This window comes from Gekko japonicus, unplaced genomic scaffold, assembly GCF_001447785.1.
Source record: "Gekko japonicus isolate JY-2015 unplaced genomic scaffold, Gekko_japonicus_V1.1 scaffold1005, whole genome shotgun sequence".
Lineage (NCBI taxonomy): Eukaryota > Metazoa > Chordata > Lepidosauria > Squamata > Gekkonidae > Gekko > Gekko japonicus.
In genome coordinates this window covers 543,748-568,009 of record NW_015161982.1, presented here as the reverse complement: position 1 = coordinate 568,009, position 24,262 = coordinate 543,748, and the positions used below count along the sequence as shown (strand labels likewise).

The following is a 24,262-nucleotide window of genomic DNA, read 5'->3' as shown; positions in this document are numbered from 1 at the left end:
TGTTATCCTGTTCCCCTGGCTTACTGGGAGTGAAGCAGGAAGTCCTCATTGGCTTAAGGATTTTGCGGCATATAGACCCCTGTGGCCTCACCCGTTTATCTCCCTCCCAATAGGTGTCACGTGATTTTGAAATCTTATTACACCTTGGTTCCCAGGATGACAGGTTGAACACAGCTGACATACACGTCAGGTGGGACTGGGGTTGTGGCTGTTGGCTCCTCTGTTTCTCCCTGCCTGGTCCTTGGATTGCCAGGCCTTACTGTGCAGACTGTCACCAGGTCGCATCTTGGGAAGTTGGCTGGTGCATTCTGTGCCCCATTGGAATTGTGTTGTGGTTGATTCCCTCCTAGTTTCTGGGTCATTGTTTGGCTTTGTATGGGTGCCAAATTCCAGATGGGGTCTGGAGATCTCCCAGAATTACAATTTATCTCCAGGCTACAGAGATAATTTACCCTGGACAAAATGGCTGCTTTGGAGGGTGGGATCTGTGTAGGGTTGCCAGGCACAGCCTGCCAACCAGTGGAAATCCAAAGGGGCAGGGATGTGGCAGACCCTCTCAGGCAACAGTGTGATGTCACTTTCAGGGAAAAACTGGAAGAGATTGCACGCTTTTCAAGGAATTGCTGGAGACTCTGTGGTAACTCTGGTGATTCCTAGAGCAGACTGACATCACTTTAGAGGTAAACACACAAGTGACATAATGTCATTGCAGATGGCAATTTATATATATATATATTATCCCACTGGCTGCAGGAGCAGTGCCAGGAAACCCGAGCTCCAGCAGGAAAACAGCAGCTCTAGCTCTGTGGCATTAAATCCTACCCTTCCAGGCTGTAGTCCCAAATTTCCAGGAATTTCCCAACTCAGAAATGCCAACCCTAACTCCTTTTGGAGTGTCCAGTGGACCTGGATCATGAGGTGGTCATCAGTGATAGGGCCACTGTGCTTCCGGTAAGAGGCTTCCAGACACAGCTTTTAAATAAACATCACTTTGAGCTTGACCCAGAGAGAAGCAGGATTCTCTCTGCTCTCCAGGGGCTTCAGCAAGATGATCCCTCCTCTCCCTTCTTTCCCCCCTTTAATTGACCCTTTGCCAAATATCCTGAACTACTAGCTCCCCCCAGCATGTTTCAAGTTTTGTACTGTCATAGAAACAGAACATAGACAAGGAAAAGCACCAGAAATGCATCAGTTAAGCAGCACAGAGAAAAACCCTATCAAATAAAAACGTTTAAAAAAGCAGCCTAGAGCAGATCTTTTTATGATCCTTTCCTGGGTTTTCTAAGGGAACACAAGGTATTCTACAGCAGCTGGCAATCTGTCAGGAGCTCCTGAGCTACATGTTGGAGACCCCTGTCCTAAATGAAGTGCTTATCCAGTACAAAATAAACAGAATCATATGAAAAAGATGTCCAGGTTTTTTACAGGCTGCTCTTAATATACTTTGGCTTCTGAAGAAAAACAGAGGGTTGTTTTTTTGTTAAGGTTTTATACACAGTTAAAGACATCTTGATCCTGGTTTTCAACAACTTATTTTGATCTGTTTTGTTTTGTTTGTTTGTGGCTGGCATGTCTTATTTTGATCTGTTTTGTTTTGCTTGTTTGTTTGTTTGTGGCATTTTATTTTGATCTGTTTTGTTTAGCTTGTTTGTTTGAGGCATTTGATCCTTTAGGTGTGTGAAGCCCATCTATTTGCCTTCAGAATCCAGAGCAAGCTTAACGAGCTTGTATGAAAGGGATCTTAGTTTTGTGGCCCTAAGAATTTATTCTTACACTACATTTTCACAGCTGGCACATGCAAGAAACAGCCCTTATTCCTTATGCATGTATTGGAATGAAAAATCCCAGTAACAAAGCCAATTAATTTTAACAAAACAAGTGGGGACCTGCAACAAAATGTTCCATATTGTGGCTATGGGGGCATGCAAGGTTCCTTCTCATCCCTGCCTCCATAGCCACTGCTTTGGCTCCCCTCTTTAAACTTTCCTGACCCCTTCCGACTGGTGAGTGGGAACAACTTTATGCCTCAACTTTATGTATATATATTTTATTATTTTAACTTTATTTAGTTGGTGGATTTTAAGTTTTCCGCCTTGTTTTCTTTTCTGTTTTTTTAAGGAAGAAAGGAAGATTTTTAAAAATGGAAGCGTGTAGGTGTTAGGAGCCTCCGTGCCCACCTGCACACCTCCAATAGCTTCCAGTTCAGCTGCCCTCTTTAAACTCTGCTGCCGGCTTCTAATCAGCCAGATACAGGGCAATACAGTGTTGGAGACAGAGAAATGGGGCCCCGGTCACATGGAGAATTTGCCCCGCAAGAGGGACGGCTTGCCTGCGAATTAAAGCAGCGCGATCATACCTTAACATCTGGGAAGCATCGCACTCCCGTCTCTAACCCGCAGCTTCGGCCTGAAGACGCGGATTTAAAAGCTACCGGGAACCATGCACTATTTTCCTGATAATGCACGGCGCGTGTGGGCATCTGATCAGGAAGCACTGGTAGCCTGTTGCAGCCAGTGCCCATTGGCATCCCACACATGCGCAGAAACGCCTTGCTGCTGCGTTGCCTCGTGTGGTGAGATCGGCTGCAGGAGGCTTGGCCACGGAGCCTTGGGGGAAGGTGAGATCATGCTACCGCACGGCTTTTTACTCCGGCTCTAAAAGCCTCCCATCCCCTGTGGATTATCCCGCTTGTGTGACCGGGGCCTGGGAGTGAAGAATCCTCCCTGGTCTCCACCCCAGTCTCCAGCCCCAGTCCCCACAGTCTGGCTGGCTAGAAGCCAGTGGGAAAGTTTATGCAGGGCAGCTGAGCCAGTGGCTATGAGTATGTGGGTGTGTGAGGAGGCTCCTTCTCACTCCTGGCTCCATAGCTGCTGGCTCAGCTGCCCTGGTTAAACTTTCCCACCTCCCAACCAGCCAGCCTCTGGGGAGAAGCAGTGCTGTAGCTAAGGGAGGAGGATTCTTCTCACCTAGTCACATATCCACAGTGCTGCTGTTCTCCAACCACTTCTCCTCCTGACTGTAACAGTGCTACATTTTGGGAGTTCTTTACCCCCCCACACATACTTTTTTATTACAGGTTTGAGATTTTTCTGTAAACCTGAAGGGTCTCCCAAGATTGAAGACAAATCTCTCCATGTGGACCCAGTTCACAGGCATAAGGTATTTTTCGGGTATATTTTTGGCTCAGGTGGACCAAGCCACACCCCTACCTGGGCCCCTTTTCAGATTTGTAGAAAGATCAGTCTTGCCAGTTCAGAGCTCCAGTCACCGGATTTAAGTTTCATGAGATTCAGACGATTTGGCTATTAGTACATAGATTATACATGCTTCCTTGTTCACAGTTACAGAATTGGCATGAAAAATCAGGGCTTGCATCCAAGCTAGACGCTTCAACAGGTACAAGGATTTCTGCTTGTGGAATAAGATCCCCCACACACAGCAGTCAAAAATGCCACTAACTCTTGGAAGGGAGGGGACCCCAGGAACAAGATTCAGGAGTGGGAGGGGAAATCACATTCCATGACTGGAAATCCTTGTGCCCATCGAAATGTTACTCTGGATCCAACCCATAATGTATGAACAGTCTATAACAGGGGTGTAGAACTCATTTGTTATGAGGGCCGGATCTGAATGAGACCTTGTTGGGCTGGGCCATGTGTGTCATAAAATGTAATGCCAGGTAGCAGAGATATAAACTTTATTTGCCATCTGCAGTGACAGAGGCCAGCAAGGAACCTTCGGACATTGTTCTCAAGGTCACCTAAGTTATATCTAGCTTCCCAGATGAACATTCACAAATATCCCAAAGACTAGTAACCCTGGGAAATACAGTTTCCAGGGCACTTGTTTTCCCTATATAGCATTCAGGTGCACTAGAGAACTAATTTTTTCAATATAACAGGGAGAAATGGAAGCCTCAGAGAGACTCCTCCTGGATCTCTGCAGCTGTCTCTACTGCCAGGTAAATTTTAACTGAAAGGAAGGTGTGGTCGAGCAGGGCCAAGGGCCTTGTACAGGGGGAAGTTACCAGCTCATGACAGTAGGGATGCAGAGCCTGTCAGTCCCAATACACTTCTGATAATGCCAAGAGTGGCACTGAGTTTCTGAATTTTGAAAGTAGGTTCAGAAACAAAGCCAGGTATGTTCTGATCTTGGCGGTTGTGTGTGTGTAGATCATCTTAGTTATGTGAAATTCAAAACTGAGCACCAGCATTATTAAAAGGAGGAGAAGGAAGAAAAGGAAGAAGAAGAAAAAGAGTTGGTTTTTATATTCCACCCTTCACTCAGAGTCTTAGAGCATTTGGCAATCTCCTTCCCTTCCTCTCCCCACAACAGGCATCCTGTGAGATAGGTGGGACTGAGAGAGCTCTGAGAGAACCACTCTTGAGACAACCGCTTTGAGAGAACTGTTACCCAGCTGGCTGCATGTGGAGGAGTGGGGAATCAAACCTGGTTCTCCCAGATTAGAGTCCACACTCATAACCACTATACCAAACTAAGACATACATGCACAGAGCAGCACATCAAGCACTATGCTGACTCTCACTCCATACTTTAATTAACACTAATGATTTATAGGCTCTTCAGTACTGCTGAATATTAATCTTGCTATCAGTGTGCATTTGAGCAGAGACTCAGTGTGAAGTTGCGATGTTGTCATGCACGAAGTCTTCCAGGACTGCAGGAAAGGATGTCAAAGAACTAATTTCAGTGTGATGCTGACAGGTCATGTTTCCAGAGACTCATTTAAATTTGGTCATCAGACGTTAGACATGCAACTTTAGCACTCCAGAGATCTGCAGCCTGGGTAAGTGTTGCACATGCTGATGTTGTAGCTACACAGCAGCCCAGTCTAAACAAGCTGCTGGGCACATACAAAGTGTAATGTATTCAATAGCTGCCATTGAATGCATAACTGTATGTGAACAACATAATTGACTTGCCATGTAAAGCTTTGTCCTGGGCTAGGATCCAAATCCATCCAATCGCATTGCTAGCCCAGGAAGAACCAACCAATCACTTGTCAGCAAGCTCCCTGAGTGGGAACGTCTGTGATTGGTCCTTATGTATACAACCTTATTGGTTGGTATTAGTACAGTAGGCGTGGCTACATTAGCTGGAAGAGTTTAAAAGCAGAACAGCTGCAATGTAAAAGCTGTTCTGGCTATCAGATGTTGATCCGTGTTGGAGTTGTGTTGGAGTTGTGGAATAAAGCTGAATCTTTGCTGAATCACTCTCCGACTACTTTGTTAAGCGAGCGGCTTAACACAAAGTCTCATGGGTAAATTCTCTTGTCCCACTAGTACCATGTTGGGATTAAGCCTTCTTTTATGGGTTAAAAAAAGATGTATGTAGTCTTGCATCTGCTGTCATATTTTTATGAGTGGGTCTTAGTCTCATTGCATCCTCTTGGTTGTCACTTCGGAATTGTGCTCACTGTAAGAACAATCTTGCTGTTCTGACACTGCATAAATGTGTGATTATTTGAGGGACTCCAGGGATTGGGTGGAGGGGAAGGTGACAAAAAGAAAGCCTTCAAATCCCAAATGTTATCACAAATGGACAGAGGAAAAGAAAGACTGTTGACAAAAACAGAAAGAAGTCCACCATGCAGGATGACCTGCCATGCAGCAACTGAGTAAAATAGCAAAATACTTTGATAAGGTTAGCAGATTGCTCATTCAGTTTCCTAATAAAGAAAATGGCATAAAAGCCACTGTCATCCAAGATGGTATCCATTCTAAATCCAAAAATGATAGAATGAGTGGCTATTAGCCATGGTGACTGAAGAGAATCAGGGGCAGTAAACCTCTGAATATCAGTGCCAGGAGGCAACGTCAAAGGACGCACTCAGCATCTATGCCCTGCTGTTGGCCACTGTGTGAGACAAAATGCTGCACTAAATGGACCACTGGTCTGATCCACCAGGGCTCTTCTTATGTTCTTATAAGTAAAGCAATCCATAAATAATAATAATGATGATGATGAAAATGAAGCTTAATCCCAACAAGGTGGAAATGCTACTGGTGGGTAGAAGATCTGAGCTGGGATTTAAGGGGTCACACATTCTGGAAGGGGTTTGCATTTCCCCTGAAGAAACAGGTCTGTAGTCTGGAGGTGCTCTTGGACTCAGGCCTTCTGCTGGATAAGCAGGTAGCAACTGCAGCCAAAAGCGCCTTTCGCCTGCTTTGACTGGTTAGCCAGCTTCAGCCTTTCCTGGGCAGAAAAGATCTGGCCACTGTGGAGCATGCCCTGGCTACATCTAGAGTGGATTACTGAAACGCACTCTAGGTAGCGCTTTCCTTGGAATGTATTCAGAAACTTCAGTTGTTGCTCTACCTGTATCTTTATAAATAAAGCAAATATTATATAGGTGCTCTAAGTTTCCAATGAGCTCTCCTTCAAAGGGAGCCAACCCTCATAATACTGCCTCTGGAACACCTTGCCATTCAGACATGTAAGGAGTGCAGAGCAACATCACAAGTCCTTTTTACTATATTAATTTTTCAGATACTCATTTGGAAGGAAGGAACACACACCTGAATTTCTAGCGCTTATTATGATATCAGCAATCTTTGTGAAAGAAATTACTGGCAACTATGTCAGATATCAGAAGGGATGACATTTTATTTGGGGGGGGGGAATCGGGATATTGGAACGTCTAAAACTGCACTTCACTCCAAAAAGACCTGATTGCTGCCCCCAAGTGTTAAAGGTGAGACAAGACTTAAGTTATAGGAAGAACCCTATTTCCTGCTTTTATGCTATTTCTCATTTATGCCTTCCCAAAATATTTTTCCAAGGCAGCCTTCAACAAAATTTAAAATGCCATAAAATCATAGTATGAGCAAATAGTAAAATTAATTAAGCAGGATAAAGCAGTGAAATAGTGCATAATAAAAATAACAGAAAATTAACAACAGAAGGCATACGGAAAGCTATGTTTGCTTAAGGCACATAAAGAGTACTGTGTACTCTCACATATGGAACTTTGCCAGAAATTGGGCAAAACTTTATAACTGGTACAGAAGCCTGAGAATTCCTACTGTCTTTAAAATAATTCTAGTTCTTAGGACTGTGGATCTCAATACTTGTCACTTGCAGTTCAAATCTAAGCAGTTACACCCTATTAAGCACAGCTCTGCTTAGGATAGCATTGTTACTTGTGTGCTTACTCGTTTCAGAAGAGAAGTACCATTTTTAAGGACCACCTCCCCACCACTGCTTTCCACCTTGTATCATCTCCTTATTTACAGTGAGGATTAGAGTGGGGGAAAGTACCAGTGAGAGAACATTGCCTTCATTTGTGCACACCATTTAGACAGCAATCCTAAGCAGCTCCACTCAGAAGTCAGTCCCTTTTTCTTCAAAGGGGCTTAGACCCGAAAAAGTAGCCCTAAGATTGCAGCCACAGTTTTGTCCTAAATAAGGTTTATGAAAATGAGGTGTCTTAAAATGGCTATTAGGGATCTTTAATAGAATGTACACAAGAAAGACCAGTTAAATGTTACTCTGTTGTATTGTTAGCATGCCTGTCATTAAATTCCTTTGTTAAGGTTTTGTGTTTTTTCTTCATTTCTTCATGTCTTAGTTTTTATGTTAGGAATAAAAAATTATTGGTAACAAAATAAATTGGGGCCATAATTCCATAATGATTCTATAGGGGCTTTTTAGATACTGAAACTTTCCAAAAGAATCCACAAGAATGGGTCTTGTAAGAAGGAAGACCCCAGTTCTCTTGGATCCCACTTGTTTTTCTGTGAGGTTCGCAGCAGTGGTTCTTAATAGGGACAGTATACCCGGGGTAGTGTTTCCTCTGAGCTGAGTTAGTGTGAGCTAGCTCACAGTTTTTTAGCCTCCAGCTCACACATTTTTGCCTTAGCTGAGGAAGGATGGCTCCAGGGCAAACTAATTTATGCAGTAGCCAAATTGCTTGCACCTTGCTAAGCCACTCCTAACACAGGCCGAATCTGCATCTAGCATTTGCTCCATGGTCTTACCAAACCCACACTGGAACAGAAATTCCCATCTACATTGCATGCCACTTTCACTTGGATTGATTGTCGAATTTTATAGCAGGGTCCAGACTGCATACTGCATGCTGCTTTCACTTGGTTTGATCCCTGGTTTTATGGTATCCTTGTATCTATAAGATGTAACAGGGAGTGTTCAGGGTTTTCTGTTATAAATATTAAATCGTCTGCAAAGGCCTGCAGTTTAAATGTTTCCTTTCCTACTTTCAATCCACTTATATGATTATTTTCTCTTATTCTGTCTGTTAGTGTTTCTAATACAAAAATAAATAATAAAGGTGATAATGGACAACCCTGCCTTGTTCCTTTTTGAATTTGTATACTATTTGTAAGTTTTCCGTTAACTATCACTTTAGCATACTGTGTTTCATATATTGTGTGCAGCCATATGAGAAAATTATCTCCGCATTCCCATTTTCTAAATTTTTGTAACATAAAGTTCCAGTTTACATTGTCGAACGCTTTCTCAGCATCTAACAGTGTAATTCTTAATTAGATGCAATGGGCAAGCAATAGGTGAGGGATTTTGCCCACCTTGCAAGTTCTTCAGAGGCATTTTGTTGGTCACAGTTGAGGGAGACATGTTAATAACGCTACAAACTGAGTAAAATGCGTAAGTAGGATCTGAGCACACACCCAGTACTGAATGTCTCATTTATCCCCAAATTTGCTTCCACCACACAATATCCATATGTCAGAAGGGAAACCAGTGGACCTCAGAAACACAAGACATGCCCAGTATCACCAATGGGGTGCAAGTCTAAAGTGGGACAAATTCTACCTTCTTAAATCCATTCCAGTTCAAGTGCTTCACTGATGAATATTTGAAATATACCCAGATACCCCAAAGCTAATTTCCAATCAGACATTCTCAAACCTTACCCTCCACCCATACATTTGTTTCTTCTGCAACCTGCCCTTCTCAGTTTGTGGTCTCTATTCGTGGAGTTTGGACTCCATCAAAGAAGACATGAAAGACAGTTGCCATCCAATTAGAGCAACTACCCAGCAGACTTTTAGTCAGCCTTCATACCGCCACCCATGCACCCATGCAGTACTCAGCATTATTCCTCAGATACAAACAGAGGGGAGCCCCAAGAACTTTTTTTCCTCAGGCACCTGGCCCAGAATATTCTTAAAGGGGGGGGGATACATAGTAAAAATTAACACACATCATTTTGTTTTGTTTGCTGTTTGGCATGCTGTGCTCCCTGTTTAAGAAGATGCTATTGTTCCTTCTCTCCACTCCTTAACTATCCCATTCCTGAATGTACAAAAATGCAATACTAGGTTATGCCTGCACAAAAATGCTGCTTTAATATTTCAGATAGGTTTTGGTGATGCACAATTAAACCAAATGTCATAAACCACACCTTACCCCTGTCACTGTCGTAGAGATATGCAAATTTGTTCCATTGGTAATACTCAATCAAACTCAGAAGTGCTCCCTTGAGGTCAGGCCTCATTTGGATGACGAATGGGTGTGTTCCATCTGTTGGAAAACTGGGTGTTATGAAGGAGACGTGAAGGGTTCCACAAAACGAAGTTATAGTATTTACAGACTTCTTGTCGTAAAATCCAAAAATAGCAAAAACTCCTCTTGAAAACTGAGAACAAACTGGAAGAGAGGGGGGGGGGAGAGAAAAAAGAATATACTTTAGAAATGGCCATCAATTTCATTTTTTTATTTAAATGTATAAATCTCTGGCACATAAATTTGCATATGTGAAAGACAGAGGCTAAGAATAATTTCAGCTACAACCGAACACATTAAAAGAAATTCTCCCCAGTAGTACTGTGTTATTTTACTGTATTTTCCAGCATTATGACAGTTTTACATCAGTTTTGTAACTCTATGATTCAGCAACAGTTACACTGCTTTTTTTCAGTAGTCAGACCCTGTTTTATCCAAAAAGATGACTCTGTTATATAGAACACAGTTCTATGCAGAACACAAGAAGAGTCCTGCTGTTATATAGAACACAAGTTTTATAGAACACAGTTATATAGAACACAAGAAGAGTCCTGCTGGCTCATACCAGTGGTCCATTACACACATTAGTCAACCAGTGGCCCTGAAGGGATAATAGTAGGGCATAGAGCCAACTCTTGCCTGACGTTACCTCCAAGCACTGGGTTTTCTTTACTACCTCTGAAAAAGGAAAGTCGCTTCACTCACTATAGCTAGTAGCCAGCAATGGATGTATTCTTCATGAATCTGTATAATCTTCTCTAAAAGCCATCTGTGTTGGTAGCCATCCCTATCCCCACTGGCAATGAATTCTACAATTTAATTACTAATTGAGTAAAAAAGTATTTTCTTTTGTTTGTCTGGTACCTGTTGCCCACAGCTTCATAGGATGCCACCCCATGCATAATTCCATAAACTTCTACCATGTTTACCCTTAGCCATTTTTTCTAAACTAAAACATCATAGATTCTTTAGTCTTTCTCACAGAAAAGGTGCTCCAACCCCTTGATGTAACCTGTATGCAGATGTAAGATGCCCCTCCTCTTTTCTTGGCGGCACATATGGGGGGGGAAACCTAGTCTTTCTTTCAGGTAAATGGGAAAACTAGATCTGCATTTATATTTATTTCCTTATTTAAAACATTCATATCCTGCCTTTCCTCATGGTTTAAGGTAGCTTACAATAATAGTTAAAAACATTTTCAGTTTGAAAGCAAACATAAAATAACAAATTCCAAATCGTTCCCCCCTTAAAAGATGCCTGTCAAAACCCCTGGCAAAAAGGCAAGCCTGAAAATGTACAAGGAGAGAAGCCCCCCTCTCCTATTCAGGGATCTTATTCTACAGAGCCAGAACTACAATGGAAAGGCCTGAGGTCTGGAAATTTCCAGTAGCAACCCTACTGGAAATAGATGCCATACGATACTGAAATACTGTAATAAATGAAGACAATACTGGAAATAAACAATGTTTTGTTGTTTCTTGGCACATTCTAAGTTATACCCTGGGTCTTCCAGACAGTTTTGCTGTAAATAAGCATAGCAAAAGATGTGTTATCTGGCACTTTATTATCCAGAGTGTTCAATCAACCGCTATCAACCAGAGGTCCAGTCCCTCTTTTTCAGGCACCTGCCCTGTATCTTTGGGTCTGAGCTCATACCCTCTTCAACTTTTTCAGCCAGCCACCTTAATGTAGGGATGCCTGCCTCCATGTGGGACTTGGGGATCCCCCAGAATTACAGCTCATCTCCAAACTATGGAGATTAGTTCCCCTGGAGAAAATTGAGTTTTGGAGGGTAGATTCTATGGCATTGTACCCCACTGAGGTCCTTGTGCTCCCCAGGCTCCATCTCCAGGAGTTTCCCGACCTGGATCTGGCAATTCTCTCCGTCCAGCAGAGCGACCTGGCAACCCTAGCTTAACGATTCCAGTCATTTCCGGGCTTCTGATAGCCATCAGTGCCACCTGATGAGATCCTTGGGAGCCATCTCTACCAAAGGCCTCCCAGGCAGCTGTCTGTCTGCTGCATGGGATGACTCTGTGGCTGTGAGAGAAGCCAGGTGTCCACGTTGTCATCATGGCATTGCCAGTGGGGTGCAGTTTGGTTGCTGCAGATTCCTCTGCACGGGGAAGGGGGGAAGTGGAACAGTACTCTTGAATATTCAGTATGCTTGATCAACCAGCAATCTGCATTCCCCATGAGTGCTGGAAAACAAAGTGTTTACTGTAGTTCTTAATGAAACAGATAAGTCTTCCTTTGCTTGTGATGTTCTCCCAGCACTATAAGCCATTCCCTCTGTACTCGATAGCAGAGTTCTGTGCACTCAGCACTACCATCTAATGCTACACCCAAATGGTAGCTCTGTGGCATGTACAGGGCAGGGTGGTGATAATTAGGGTGCAAATCTGATCAAGAGGATTGTAAGTCCAGCTCCAGAACTCCAAAAGGAAAAGGAGAACGGTGCTAGGTAAAAATACTGGATTGCATCTTTTCACTTCACTCAGCTGAACCTTCCTCCAGTGTAAAAGACTTCCTCTGGAGGTGGCTCTGTTCTTAGCTGAGTGGAGTAGTAGGCTAAAACCTTTTTTTTTTTAAGACAGAGGGAAAACTGAACTACATTTCTGTAACACTTGCAACTTCATCGAGGGCATAAGAAAAATTAAATCTCATTGAACATTCTTTACCCTACTGAATCTAGCTTATCCTTGAGAGTGCTTTTTAAAAAATTCTTGAGGATCTGGAAAAATATAACACATTTTCCTGTGTCCCTGCATATATATTTTATTATAGCACATTGCTAAATAAAACATGGCTGTCTTCATATTTGTATTTACTGGTTGAATTCACCTTCAAATACTGAGAAGGATTCTATCCAAAATTAAACTCTTTTAATTTCAACTAATTTCAAAAGGAAGCTCTGTGTCCTCATTCCCAATATCCAGGTGTTGAATCTGCTGTATAGAAAAAGAAGAGTAGGTGTTTATACTCTGCTTTTCTCTAGCTTAAGGAGTCTCAAAGTGGCTTACAATCACCTTTCCCTTCCTCTCCCCGCAACAGGCAACTTGTGAAGTAAGTGAGGCTCAGAGAGTTCTGAAAGAACTGTGATTGAACCAAGGTCACCCAGCAGGCTTCATGTGGAGGAGAGGAAAATTAAACCCAGTGCTCCAGATTACAGTCCACCACTCTTAACCACTATACCATGCTAGTATAAGAGAAGCCAATGTTGGATCAGGCCAATGGCCCATCCAGTCCAACACTCTGTCATACAGTGGCCAAAAATACCAGGTGCCATCAGGAGGTCCACCAGTGGGGCCAGGACACTAGAAGCCCTCCCACTGTTCCCCCCCCCAAGCACCAAGAATACAGAGCATCACCTGCCCCAGCTTGAGTTTCTATCTATACCTTGTGGATAATAGCCACTCTGTTCCATATGTTTATCTAATTCCCTCTTGGAGCTGTCCATGCTTGTAGCCGCCACCACCTCCTGTAGCAGTGAATTCCATGTGTTAATCACTCTTTGGGTAAAGAAGTACTTCCTTTTATCTGTTCTAACCCAACTGCTCAGAAATTTCATTGAGTGCCCAAGAGTTCTTGTATTGTGAGAAAGGAGAAAAGTACTTCTTTCTCTACCTGCTCTACCCCATGCATAATCTTATAAACCTTGATCATATCACCCCTCATTCATCATTTCTCCAGGCTAAAGAGCGCCAAGCGTTTTAACCTGTCTTCATAGGGAAAGTGTTCCAACCCTTTTATCATTCTAGTTGCCCTTTTCTGCACTTTTTCCAATGCTATAATATCCTTTTTGAGGTGTGGTGACCAGAACTGTACACAGTATTCCAAATGAGGTCGCACCATCGATTTATACAGGGGCATTATGCTACTGGCTGATTTGTTTTAAATTCCCTTTCTAATAATCCCCAGCATAGCGTTGGCCTTTTTTATTGCAAGTTAAGTCTGAAATATTATTTGCATTTGGTTGGACAGGTGTTCCTTGGAAACTCTTTCTTTCTACTTCTCCTACCCTCAGACCGGCTCAGGCTTTGATGGCATCATGGGCTTGTCAACAACCTCTAGTCCAAGGAATTGCCAGTAAGGGCCCGTAGAACACAAAGTTATGAAAAACCTGGGAGTATGAGTCCACACACACACACCAGTCTTAGTAGCTGCCACCAGCCCCCTTGACTATCCCAACAGCCAGAAGCCAAGGGGAAAGCTTCCAACCTTTCTGGGATTAAATAAGAAAGTCAACTCTGCAAGGTAGGCCACTTGCAAAATAGGTTTCCACAAAACAATTAACGTGGTAGGTAAGCAATTGGTCCAGGTACTGAATTTAGGCTGAAGCCATCTGAAGAACAAGACATCACAAATGTGATTTAAAAAAATCATTAAAAGTGTGCAAGAGTGTTTCAAAAAGAACATTAGCAGTGTGGAATTCAGCAAGCTAAATTCAAGACACTAGCTACATGGTAAGACATGGGTTTAAAATAACCAGGTGTTACCCTTCTTAGCTGAAGATGTTCAGTATTCAAAAGTCCACTCTGTCCAGAGTAAGCATTGGGCAGGCAGGGTGCCAGATCCACAGCAAGCAAGCATTCAAGATGGTTCTAATGTCAGAACCAGAAACCAAGGCATGATAGCTTCCAAAAGGAAGAGCCACTGCACTCTAGGTTGCAAAAGCTAATTTTGTTATAGCCAGGGGTCTTGTTGTAGAAAAAGAGCTGCCGGAGCTCATTAGCATAACTCATTAGCATAACTTATTTGCATATGCCACGCCCCCTGACATCACCGAAAGTGACAGAAGGCCACACCCCCTGACATCACCGGAAGTGTGTCAGAAGGCCCGGCTACTTACCCTCCTGCTTCATCCTCATTCCCAAACGGAATGAGGATCGAAGCAGAGGGCGGGGTAAAGAAGGGGGCGGGGCTTCACCACGTGACTGCCCCGCCCCCTAGAGGTTCTCTTCCGGAGCTCCGTACCTGAGAGCTCCCCCCCGACTAGAGCCCTGGTTATAGCTAAAGATCCAACGTGGTCTAGGGCCCATTAGATCAAGCAGATCTCTAGCAGATTATGTCAAATTGATGTAACCCTATTACTAGGCTTACAACCTAAAGGGTCAGAGTAAATGGGGGAGCCATCTTCAGTCTAGAGCAGCCATTCCCACAGGTGTAAATCATGACCATTAATTAGGTGGAATGCGGTTACTAGGGCAGCATAGCTCTAGCCTTGGGAACCAAGAGGGGGGCAGAGATAAGCACTGCTCCACTCCCTGCACCGTTATCCTGTATCATGAGGTCAGCTTGCTGAATCTTCACAGTTGTTTCCCATTTGGACTCACTTTCAGGCCTAGATATCAGAATGAAGCCTGAACCAATATTCAGCTCAAAACAAGAAACTGCAATGGGAATTCGGTTTTTTGACAGGGCTAGAATTACTGACTCTGGGCTGGGAAATTCCTGGAAATGTGGAGGTGGACTCTGTGGAGTATGGAGTTTGGGAAGGGACCTCAGCAAGATATAAAGCCGTAGAGTCCACTCCCCAAAGCAGCCACTTTCTCCAAAGTAACTGATCTCTGTCTGGAGATCAGTTATAATCCCAAGAAATCTCCAGGTCCCACCTGGAGGTTAACAATGCTATCTTCAGGTTCTGTTATCACAGACTAAAGTTCTTTGAGCTACAAAGAAGAAGTGGGGCTGGCGGTTTGCCCACAAAATTGTACCAAGCTTTTGAAGAAGAAATAATACTGCTATTTAAACAGACTATTTATAACATCATAGAAAAGGAAACTTTACCTGATTCATGGAATTCTGCATTAATTTCTCTTATTCATAAACAGGATTCTGAAGAAAAAGAAATCCAAAACTACCGTCCTATATCAATACTCAACGTAGATTATAATTTTTTGCCTCTATTCTGGCCACACAATTAGAAAAGGTACTTACTCACATCATACATCAAGATCAAGCTGGCTTCCTACCCAATAGACAATTATGACAAGACTTGAGAACGATCCTAAATGTATTGGATAAGCAAATGGCAATAGTGTTTCAGGACGCAGAGAAAGCATTTGATAACATCAACTGGTATTTCATGTTAGAACATTTAAAAGTCGCTCAATGTGGTGAGAATTTTACTAAGATGGTAGGGGCCATATATACCAAGCAGAATGCTAAAATTGTGATAAATGGCGATTTGACCTCAAAAATTGACATTTGTAAGGGCTCCCATCAAGACTGCCCGCTATCACCATTACTTTTTATCTTCACTTTAGAAGTCCTATGTGAAACAATAAGGAATGATCAATTAAATTGCAGATTGGAGATAAAAGACAAGGAATACAAAATTCAAGCATTTGCCAATGACTTGGCAATTATATTGCAAGACCCACTCCAATCTATGGCCTACATGACGAGTGTATTACAAAAATATGGGCAACTTGCAGGCGTCAAAGTTAATGTAAACAAAATGAAAATAATGACCAAAAACTGTAATCTAAAGCAAACCCAAGAATTACAAAATATGACTGGTTTTGACGTTCAAAAGAAAAGAAAATATCTAGGTATCTATATTACTAACCGACAAAGCTCCTTATCTCAGGACAATTATTATAAACTTCTTTCAGATATTAAAAGAGATCTTGACCTTATGCCCCGCCCTGAGCCTGCTCTGTGGGGAGGGCGGGGTGTAAATCTCAATAAATAAAAAATAAAAATAAATAAATTGATAAGTGGAAAAATGTTCAGCTCTCTCTGATGGATAGAGCTGTAGTCATTGAACATCCTATCAAAAATATTATTTCCTTTTCAGAATATACCTATACTTAGAAATCAAGTCTTCTTTAAAGAATTTGAAAAACTGACAAGAAATTTCATTTGGCAAAAGAAAAAAATGTGAATTAAACTAAAACTACTCCAAGAGAAGAAAGAGAGAGGCGGATTAGCCCTACCCGACTGGCGGTTGTATTACCAAGCAGTGTCCCTGATGTGGGTTCGAGAATGGATATTACTAAATAACTCCAGAATCCTTAAACCTGAAGGTCACAACCTTTTATTAGGTTGGCACACTTTCACATGGTACGCAAAACAAGATACACATACATATTTCAAACACCATTTGCTTAGAGCAGCGCTCTTAAAAACCTGGAATGAGATCAAAACGGTTTTTTATAATAAAGTACCAAAATGGGTGGCACCCTTAGAAGCCTTCTGTCATCCGAATTTGATGGTTAAAGCACGCAAATCTAGATATGAAGAACTCTTAGACAACCAAAACGAACTGAAATCACAGGAAATGCTACAACATCAATACATAAATCTCACTTGGTGGGAAAGAAATAAACTAGAGTCCAGATACATTAAAGACAAGCAAACAGGTCTCTACACTAAAATGACAGATTTGACAAAATACTGCTAGGTACAAAACTAAACTTATCCAAAATTATATTTATTTTTATTAGAATATAAAATGTGTGATGAAGAAGGTTCCCATGATTGCTTGGGCTAGAAATTTAGGACAAAATATCGAATTAAATAAATGGGCTAAGGTTTGGCAGAATATGAGATATCTGAAGGCATTCTCCTTAAAAGAAAATTTGTTTAAGATGTTTTATAGCTGGCATCTTCCACCACACAAATTGGCACGTTTCTATTCCATCGTGTCTAATATATGCTAGAAATGTAAATGTAAGGTAGGTTCTTTCTACCACATCTGGTGGACATGCGATAGGTCCAACAAGTATTGGAGTGAGATTCATACTATTGTGTCGCAAATAGTGGGTGTTCAGATCCCACTAGACCCAGAAATATTTTTGTTAGATATATTGCCTGACAGTTTGCAGAAGTCAGATAAATACTTGATTGTACATATAACAACTGCTGCCAGGATTTCATTTGCGAAAATTTGGAAGAAAGAAGAAGTACCATCCAAAAAGGACTTCATATATAAACTAATAGGGGTAGCTGAACTAGACAATCTGTCATTGGAAGTGCAAGGAAGAGAAGAAACTGCTTTTCAAAATATTTAGTCTCGTTTTTATGATTGGTGCGAAAAGAATATCAGAGTTCGATATTAATGTATGGTATACGAGCAAAACCAGAAAGTGTTAATTTGATGCTATTGGAGGGATTTTGCTTTGTTGTCTGATGCTGGGTTTGTGTGTGTGTGTGTGTGTGTGTTTTGTGTTGTTACACGTTTGATAACAATAAAAAGAATAATATAAAAAAAGAGGAAGTGGGGCTAAACTATGGATCTGATACAAATTCCACTCACACATAAGTAACCAAAACACACAACATCTTACAGTTTTGCCTTTCCTCCATTGTTTTCTTAAGTCAAAGCTGTATTCAAGTCTCACCCAATGAAGGATCAGCAGAGACAGTCTGCTTAACCCTCCCATGCCAACCATTTCCAGCTCAAAATCAGCCTCCCAAGGTTTGTTTTTCCCCCAGAGATGAAAAGGCTTGGGGAACATGATTTTGATCTAAAAAAACAGGAAAGGTTTAAGTGAGGAAAGGGTTAAGTTCTAGAGTATTTCTCCACTCAAGCTCACAAACTGCACAGCTAGTTAAAGAGACCTTATGAAAGGGACCTTTATCAGAATCAAGAACCTCTTCTCCCTTTTTCAGCTGTTTTTCAGCCACTTTATGATCTTGGATTGGCTCGGATAGCTATGGTTACCAACTTTCAGTTGGTGCATGGAGGTAATGGCAACTTTGGAGGAGGGACTCAACAGCATTACATCCCTGCTGAGCTTTCTCCCTTCCTCAGATTCCACCATCCCCCAGCAGTGCCCCCCTCAATTTCCAAGAATTGCCCAAACTGGAGCTTGCCTATGTGACCTTCATAGGAAACACTGCCTGACTTATAATGGGCTTCATCAAATAGCCATATCTCATTAGTGTTGTCCCTGTTTGATAAGAGTCACAGAACACAGGAACACGTGACCACAGAAGAAACAGTAAGGAAGGGACTTACTAAAAAGATAGAATTAAGGGTTTTCCAAAGAGGGAGTATTTGGAACCAATAAGAGAATCTGAAGAACATGTGTTAGAGCACTAGAAAACATTTTCTTTCTGGGCCTCACTGATCCCTCTTGACTCTGCTGGATAATATTTACAAATTATCCTTCCAGCTGTGTAGTGCCTACGGGCTGCAATCACACACACTAAATAATCCACTTTCAATCCACTTTTAATGCACTTTGCAACTGGATTTTACTGTATAAACTGGCAAAATCCAGTTGGAAAGTGTACTGAAAGTGAATTGAAAGTGGATTGTTTAGTGTATGTGGTTGCAGCCATGGTGGAATATCAGCTGTTGTGCTATAAAACTTCCCATTATTATGTCTATGCATATTAAGAAAAGGGCATAAAAGCAGGAGACAAGTAGCAGAGGCGCTGTACATGGTGTTCTGATGCTGTTCCATTAAACTTTTAGTATCAGCATTCCAAGACTCAGCAGAAGCAGCTTCTTCTCTATGGTACCTCAGGCCACAGTGCAGGGAAAAAAATATAATCTCTTGGGTGTAAATAGAGTGCTGATTATTCCACTTTTATTCCTATCTCAGGCAATATATGACTATAGCAATGCTGATCAGTACAGCCTGGATGAACCACCCTATCTTTCTAGGTCATCCTGTTCAATGACTTTGCAAATGCTTTTTGTTTTAAAGGTGTTTAATAAGCCTCCACAGCTTTATTTACTAAAACAGTAATATGAGAGCAATGATAAAGAAATACTTAAGGTTTAAATAGTATTGGCATTTATGTCCTGGAAACATCTGCCTGGAACCATGTCCCATTGATTTAAATGAACATTTATTCTGAGCAACTGTTCTCAGGATCGTAGCTAATACAACTTTCACCCATATATTATTGAGAAGTAAGCCTTATTGATTACAATTGGATTTACTTCTAAGTAATATGTAAGTTGTTAGATATGAAGACTGCAAAGCTTGATTCATCAGTCAATGGCTCTGATGCTGAACAGGAGAATTCTGTAAACAAAATAAAGATTTGGGATTTTAGCTGTCCCCTCCCACCCATATTTTGTATGTTATTCTAGCACTTTTTTCCAGTTTATACACAAATCTTCACTCTGTAGAGAGATGGGAAGAATATGGCATTCAGTTCTTTTACTCCATTTTCACTATGCTCACTTTAAGTACACTGGTACGCATGACCTTTAAAAACTGGATAGTCTTATTATTGCATACTGCTAATTGTGGGGGAAATGCAACTGTAGCACTTGACAGTATAAACTAACCCTGTATAAAGTGTTACCAGCACCTGTTCCCACCCCCTTTAGGTTTGTAATGGTCTGGTGAGTGCCCCTTACCAAGGCGGGGTAGAATGTTTTTTTTTTTAAAAAAGAGTTAGCTGGAATGAAACACAAGGTTATTTAAACAATATAGGCCCCTGCCACATGGGGGGTTGGAACACTTTCCCTATGTTGAAAGGTTAAGGCGCTTAGGGCTCTTTAGCTTGGAGAAACGACGACTGAGGGGTGACATGATTGAGGTTTATAAGATTATGCATGGGAAAGAGCAGGTAGAGAAAGAGGTACTTTTCTCCCTCTCTCACAATACAAGAACTCGTGGGCACTCCATGAAATTGCTGAGCGGTCGGGTTAGAATGGATAAAATAAAGTACTTCTTCACCCAAAGAGTGATTAACACTTGGAATTCACTGCCACAGGAAGTGGTGGCGGCTACAAGCATGGACGGCTTCAAAAGGGAATTAGATAGGCATATGGAGCAGAGGTCCATCAGTCGCTATTAGTCACAAGGTATAGATAGGGGCTCTGGAGCAAGTGATACTCTGTCTTCTTGGTGCTTGGGGGGGGGCAACAGTGGGAGGGCTTCTAGTGTCCTGGCCCCACTGGTGGACCTCCTGATGGCACTGGTATTTCTGGCCACTGTGTGATACAGAGGCCTTTGGCCTGATCCAACATTGGCATCTCTTATGTTCTTATGTTCTTAAGACTCTTGAGGGTACCTTGGACTGCAAGAGGATCTAATCAGTCAATCCTAAAAGAAATCAACCCTGACTGTTCCCTGGAAGGCCAGATAATGTCTTCCTGGGATATAGCCGAGCGTCTCATTCGCCATCCGACCTCTGTATAGACTGGTATAGAACTTACGCACAGCCACAAACACCCAATTTTCCTTGGTAGATAACTTGGATTGGGTCTCCAGGAATTTCCTGGAGAAGTTGGCATAACAGTGCGCACTGCTTCCCAGATATTGTGGTGAGATCGTGCCCGTTTGCTGCGCCACGATCCGTCCCTCTCCCGGCCCAAAACCTTTCATGTGACCGGGGCCATAATAATTTATTAGCTAAAGACAAGCAAGGAATATAAAACAGAATACTTACTTCATAAAAAAAAAGACAGTCAGTGGTTAAATATACAAAACAAAGATTTCCCCATGCACAGAAGCTTCTGGACTGGCCCAGAGAGATCACAAAAGACAAAGCCTTCCCTGGATCTCTGAGAGTCAAGCCTGAAATGAAGCTTCTTGCCTTCTTTTATACCATATTGGTCACATACATTTCGATAGAGCTACAGAAATTATAAACTGCATCAGTTAATCTAACTGCTTTGGTAATGTGGGCCATTTGAAATGTTCCCACATTTCAGAGTCAATGGGGCTACCCTGATGCTTTTAGCAAAACAATGCAAGATAGCACCTAAATAGGGCTGCCAAATGCCCCCGGGGGGCGGATTTCCCCCCGCTTTCGAGTCCCGCTTTTTGCTCCCGTGGAATCGGGGCCCGGTGAAAACCCCACCCCCGTGTGCGCGTCACCCGGAAGTGACGTCACACGCTGGGGGCGGGGCCACACCATTTGAGGGGGAAACTCTTTGTTTTCCCCTCAAATGGTGTCGCCCCGCCCCCAGCGTGCGACGTCACTTCCGGGTGACGTGCACACAGGATGTTCTTTGTTTCCTTGAATCAAGGCAGCCAGTCAGGCACTGTCTGCTGGCTGGAGGTGTGATGTGAGTTTCTGCATGTAGGCAAGCCTTGACTTAATGGCAGGGGCATACCAATCTTTTATTTCTAAATGTTTCCAAATTCTTTAGATTCATGAACAATGTAGGTGAATGCAAATGTTGGTTCCTGTGTACATGATGGAGGAAAGATATCTCTTGAGACAAAGGACTAGCAAAAATCATGTTGGGAGTCATGTTCACTGTGCTGCTAACTGCTTGGAAAGTTACAGAAATAGAGGAGAGAAAAACACTATGGTTTCTTAGTCATATTCAATGTGCTGCTAACAGCTTGGAAAGTTACAGAAATAGAGGAGAGAAAAACACTATGATTTCTTTATAAAATTAACTGTATAAATGGATTTTACATTTTCTGAACCAACTATTTCAGTTTTCTCACAACACTAATACCACAGAGTGAGCTGAAGGGCTGAAGCCAAGGCTATCTAGGAAGTAAGACTGGGAGATTGGGGGGGGGGAGCCTGTGGAGGCCAGGGTTGAGGAGGAAAGGAACCTCAGCAGGGTACTAGGCCATAGAATCCACCCTCCAATGCAGTGAGTGCATGGTTGTCACTAGGGCATATTGTGTAATCAGTAAAGGTACAACTGTGGTTTTGAAGCACACTGGAGCCCTGTCTCTTCCTTGATACAGAAGGTTTAAAATGAATCACACAGTAAATTGGTAGAGAGGCAGGTGGAGTTTAATTACCTCTTTCAGGCCTTCCAGCCTCCATTAGAATTCATTTATAATATCACTATGGCAACACAAAGGTAGCCAGTCATTGGCTGGAAGCCAGTGGGAGAGGGATTAATTTTGCAGCATTGGTGCAATTCCATTTCCAGCAATTGCCCAGAAGTGATGCAACATTGCTTGGTGTGACACTCTTAAGCTTTGGACAAAACTATGATAAATGTAAAAAATAGAGAGAGATACTGTGTCTGTGTACATCAGACAAACAGGTCAGGCCCTATGCAAAAGAATAAAAGGACATAAATCCAACATTAAAAATTGCAACACTTAAAAAACAGTGGGAGAACATTTTAATCTTCCAGGTCATTCCATTGCTGACCTAAGAGTGGCAGTCCTCAAACAAAGAAATTTCAAAGGGAAATTACAACACAAGATTGCTGAACTCAAATTAAGAGTTTAGAACAATGGACCTCTCAGGGCTGAATAGGGACACAGGATTCTTATCTCACTACAGCCGCTAATTTTTCTGCCCCCAAGCATTTCCCCTCTGCTCTAATCAAGCTGGTTATAAATATATATTGTACCTTTGCATCCCTTACAAGCAGAGGTCATTTCAGGGGGGAACGCGGGGGAACGCAGTTCCCCCGGGTGAGGTGCAGGGGGGCGGGGCACATGACGAAGCCCCGCCCCTGCTTCCGGCCGCCCCGCTTCCAGCCCTCATTCAGCCAGGAGGAGGCAGGAGAAGAGGGAGGGTAAGTTGCTTCCTCCCTGCCTCTCCCCACCCCTGCCTACCTGGGGCCAGGGAGGGCATTGGCGGGGCTTCCTCGCACTCCCGCTGGCCTTGCAGGTCCACCGCCGGGCCCCTGATGTCAGGGGGTGTGGCATATGCTAATGAGTTATGCTAATGAGTTCCCCTAGCTCTTTTTCTACTAAATGACCCCTGCTTACAAGCATTCCTTACAACACCTCTCCCACCATCTGACTGGGATAAAAGGACTAAGATCTCCATTTCTACTCTACTGTATCTGGTGAAGGGAGCTTTGACTCTTGAAAGTTTATACCCTGAAACTCTTGTTGGACTCTAAGGTGCTACTGGACTTGACTTTAATGTGTCTTCCTAGGCAACACATCCCCACTGAGCTTCCCTCCCTAAACTCCACTTGTTAGATCGCACTAACAAAGGACTCTTAGAGTGATTCAGCAAGTGATTCAGCTTTATTGGAAGTAACGAACAAGCACTCAACTCAGTAAGAAACCAGAACAGAAAACAGTGGGAGCTTATGCTCCTTTTAAACATAACCGGGCTAATGTAGCCACGCCTATTTACAATTAACAACCAATGAGATTGCTTAGTTAAGGACCAATGGGAGTCTTTCCCTCCTAGGGAATGGTATGTTCTGATTGGTCGCTGTTACGAAGCGACCAATAGGAAGTTCGCTCAGAGGAGCCCTGGTATGGCTCGAAGCTTAACATAGGAGCCCTATGAGGTGATTCATGTAAACGTTTCAATACATTACAATTCCTCCCCCCTAAGTTAAGCCATCATCCCAAATGTTTTATTATTTACATACAGACAATCAAACGTTTGTACACCAGTTATTCCCGCATTAATTACACTCATAGTCCTTCAGATAAGTCGGCATTTGCCGCGAACGCTGGGACCTGCGGAGCGGTGCAGGCTCCATGGGCATACAAGGTTGTGGGTCAGAGTGGGGTTCACTACAGCTTGGTTCAGGCACAAACTCTACTGGGGTTTCAGCCCCGCACCCAGGGGTCTGCCCTGACTCGGGGACAGTACCGGGCCTTTCGGTACTCACCGCCTGCTCTGGGGGTCTCCACTCAACATCAGGGAATTCAGCCGTCGGAGAGTCAGCGCTGTCCTTAGCCCAACGTCTCCTTAACTGATCTATGTGGCGCCGCCAGATTCGACCGTCAGTCAACTGCACCACATACATTCGAGTACCCACAGAGTCGGATATTACCCCAGGAAGCCATAAGTGACCATTAGCATAATTCCGTGCAAAAACCTTGTCCCCTTTTTCAAACATGCGCACCTTCGGTTGCGCAGTGGTACGCTCGGA

The 24,262-nt window shown here is 42.8% G+C and overlaps 1 protein-coding gene across 2 annotated transcripts in view; it reads right to left on the bottom strand.

Moving 5' to 3' along the window:
* The window catches only part of GRIA2 (glutamate receptor, ionotropic, AMPA 2), a 138,679-nt gene that overhangs the window by 51,265 nt on the left and 63,152 nt on the right, over nt 1-24,262 (bottom strand). For both annotated transcript variants that reach the window (XM_015429784.1, XM_015429783.1), the window contains exon 3: nt 9,412-9,651. In XM_015429784.1, the coding sequence (XP_015285270.1) occupies nt 9,412-9,651 (240 nt within the window). The remainder of the gene's footprint in view (nt 1-9,411; nt 9,652-24,262) is intronic.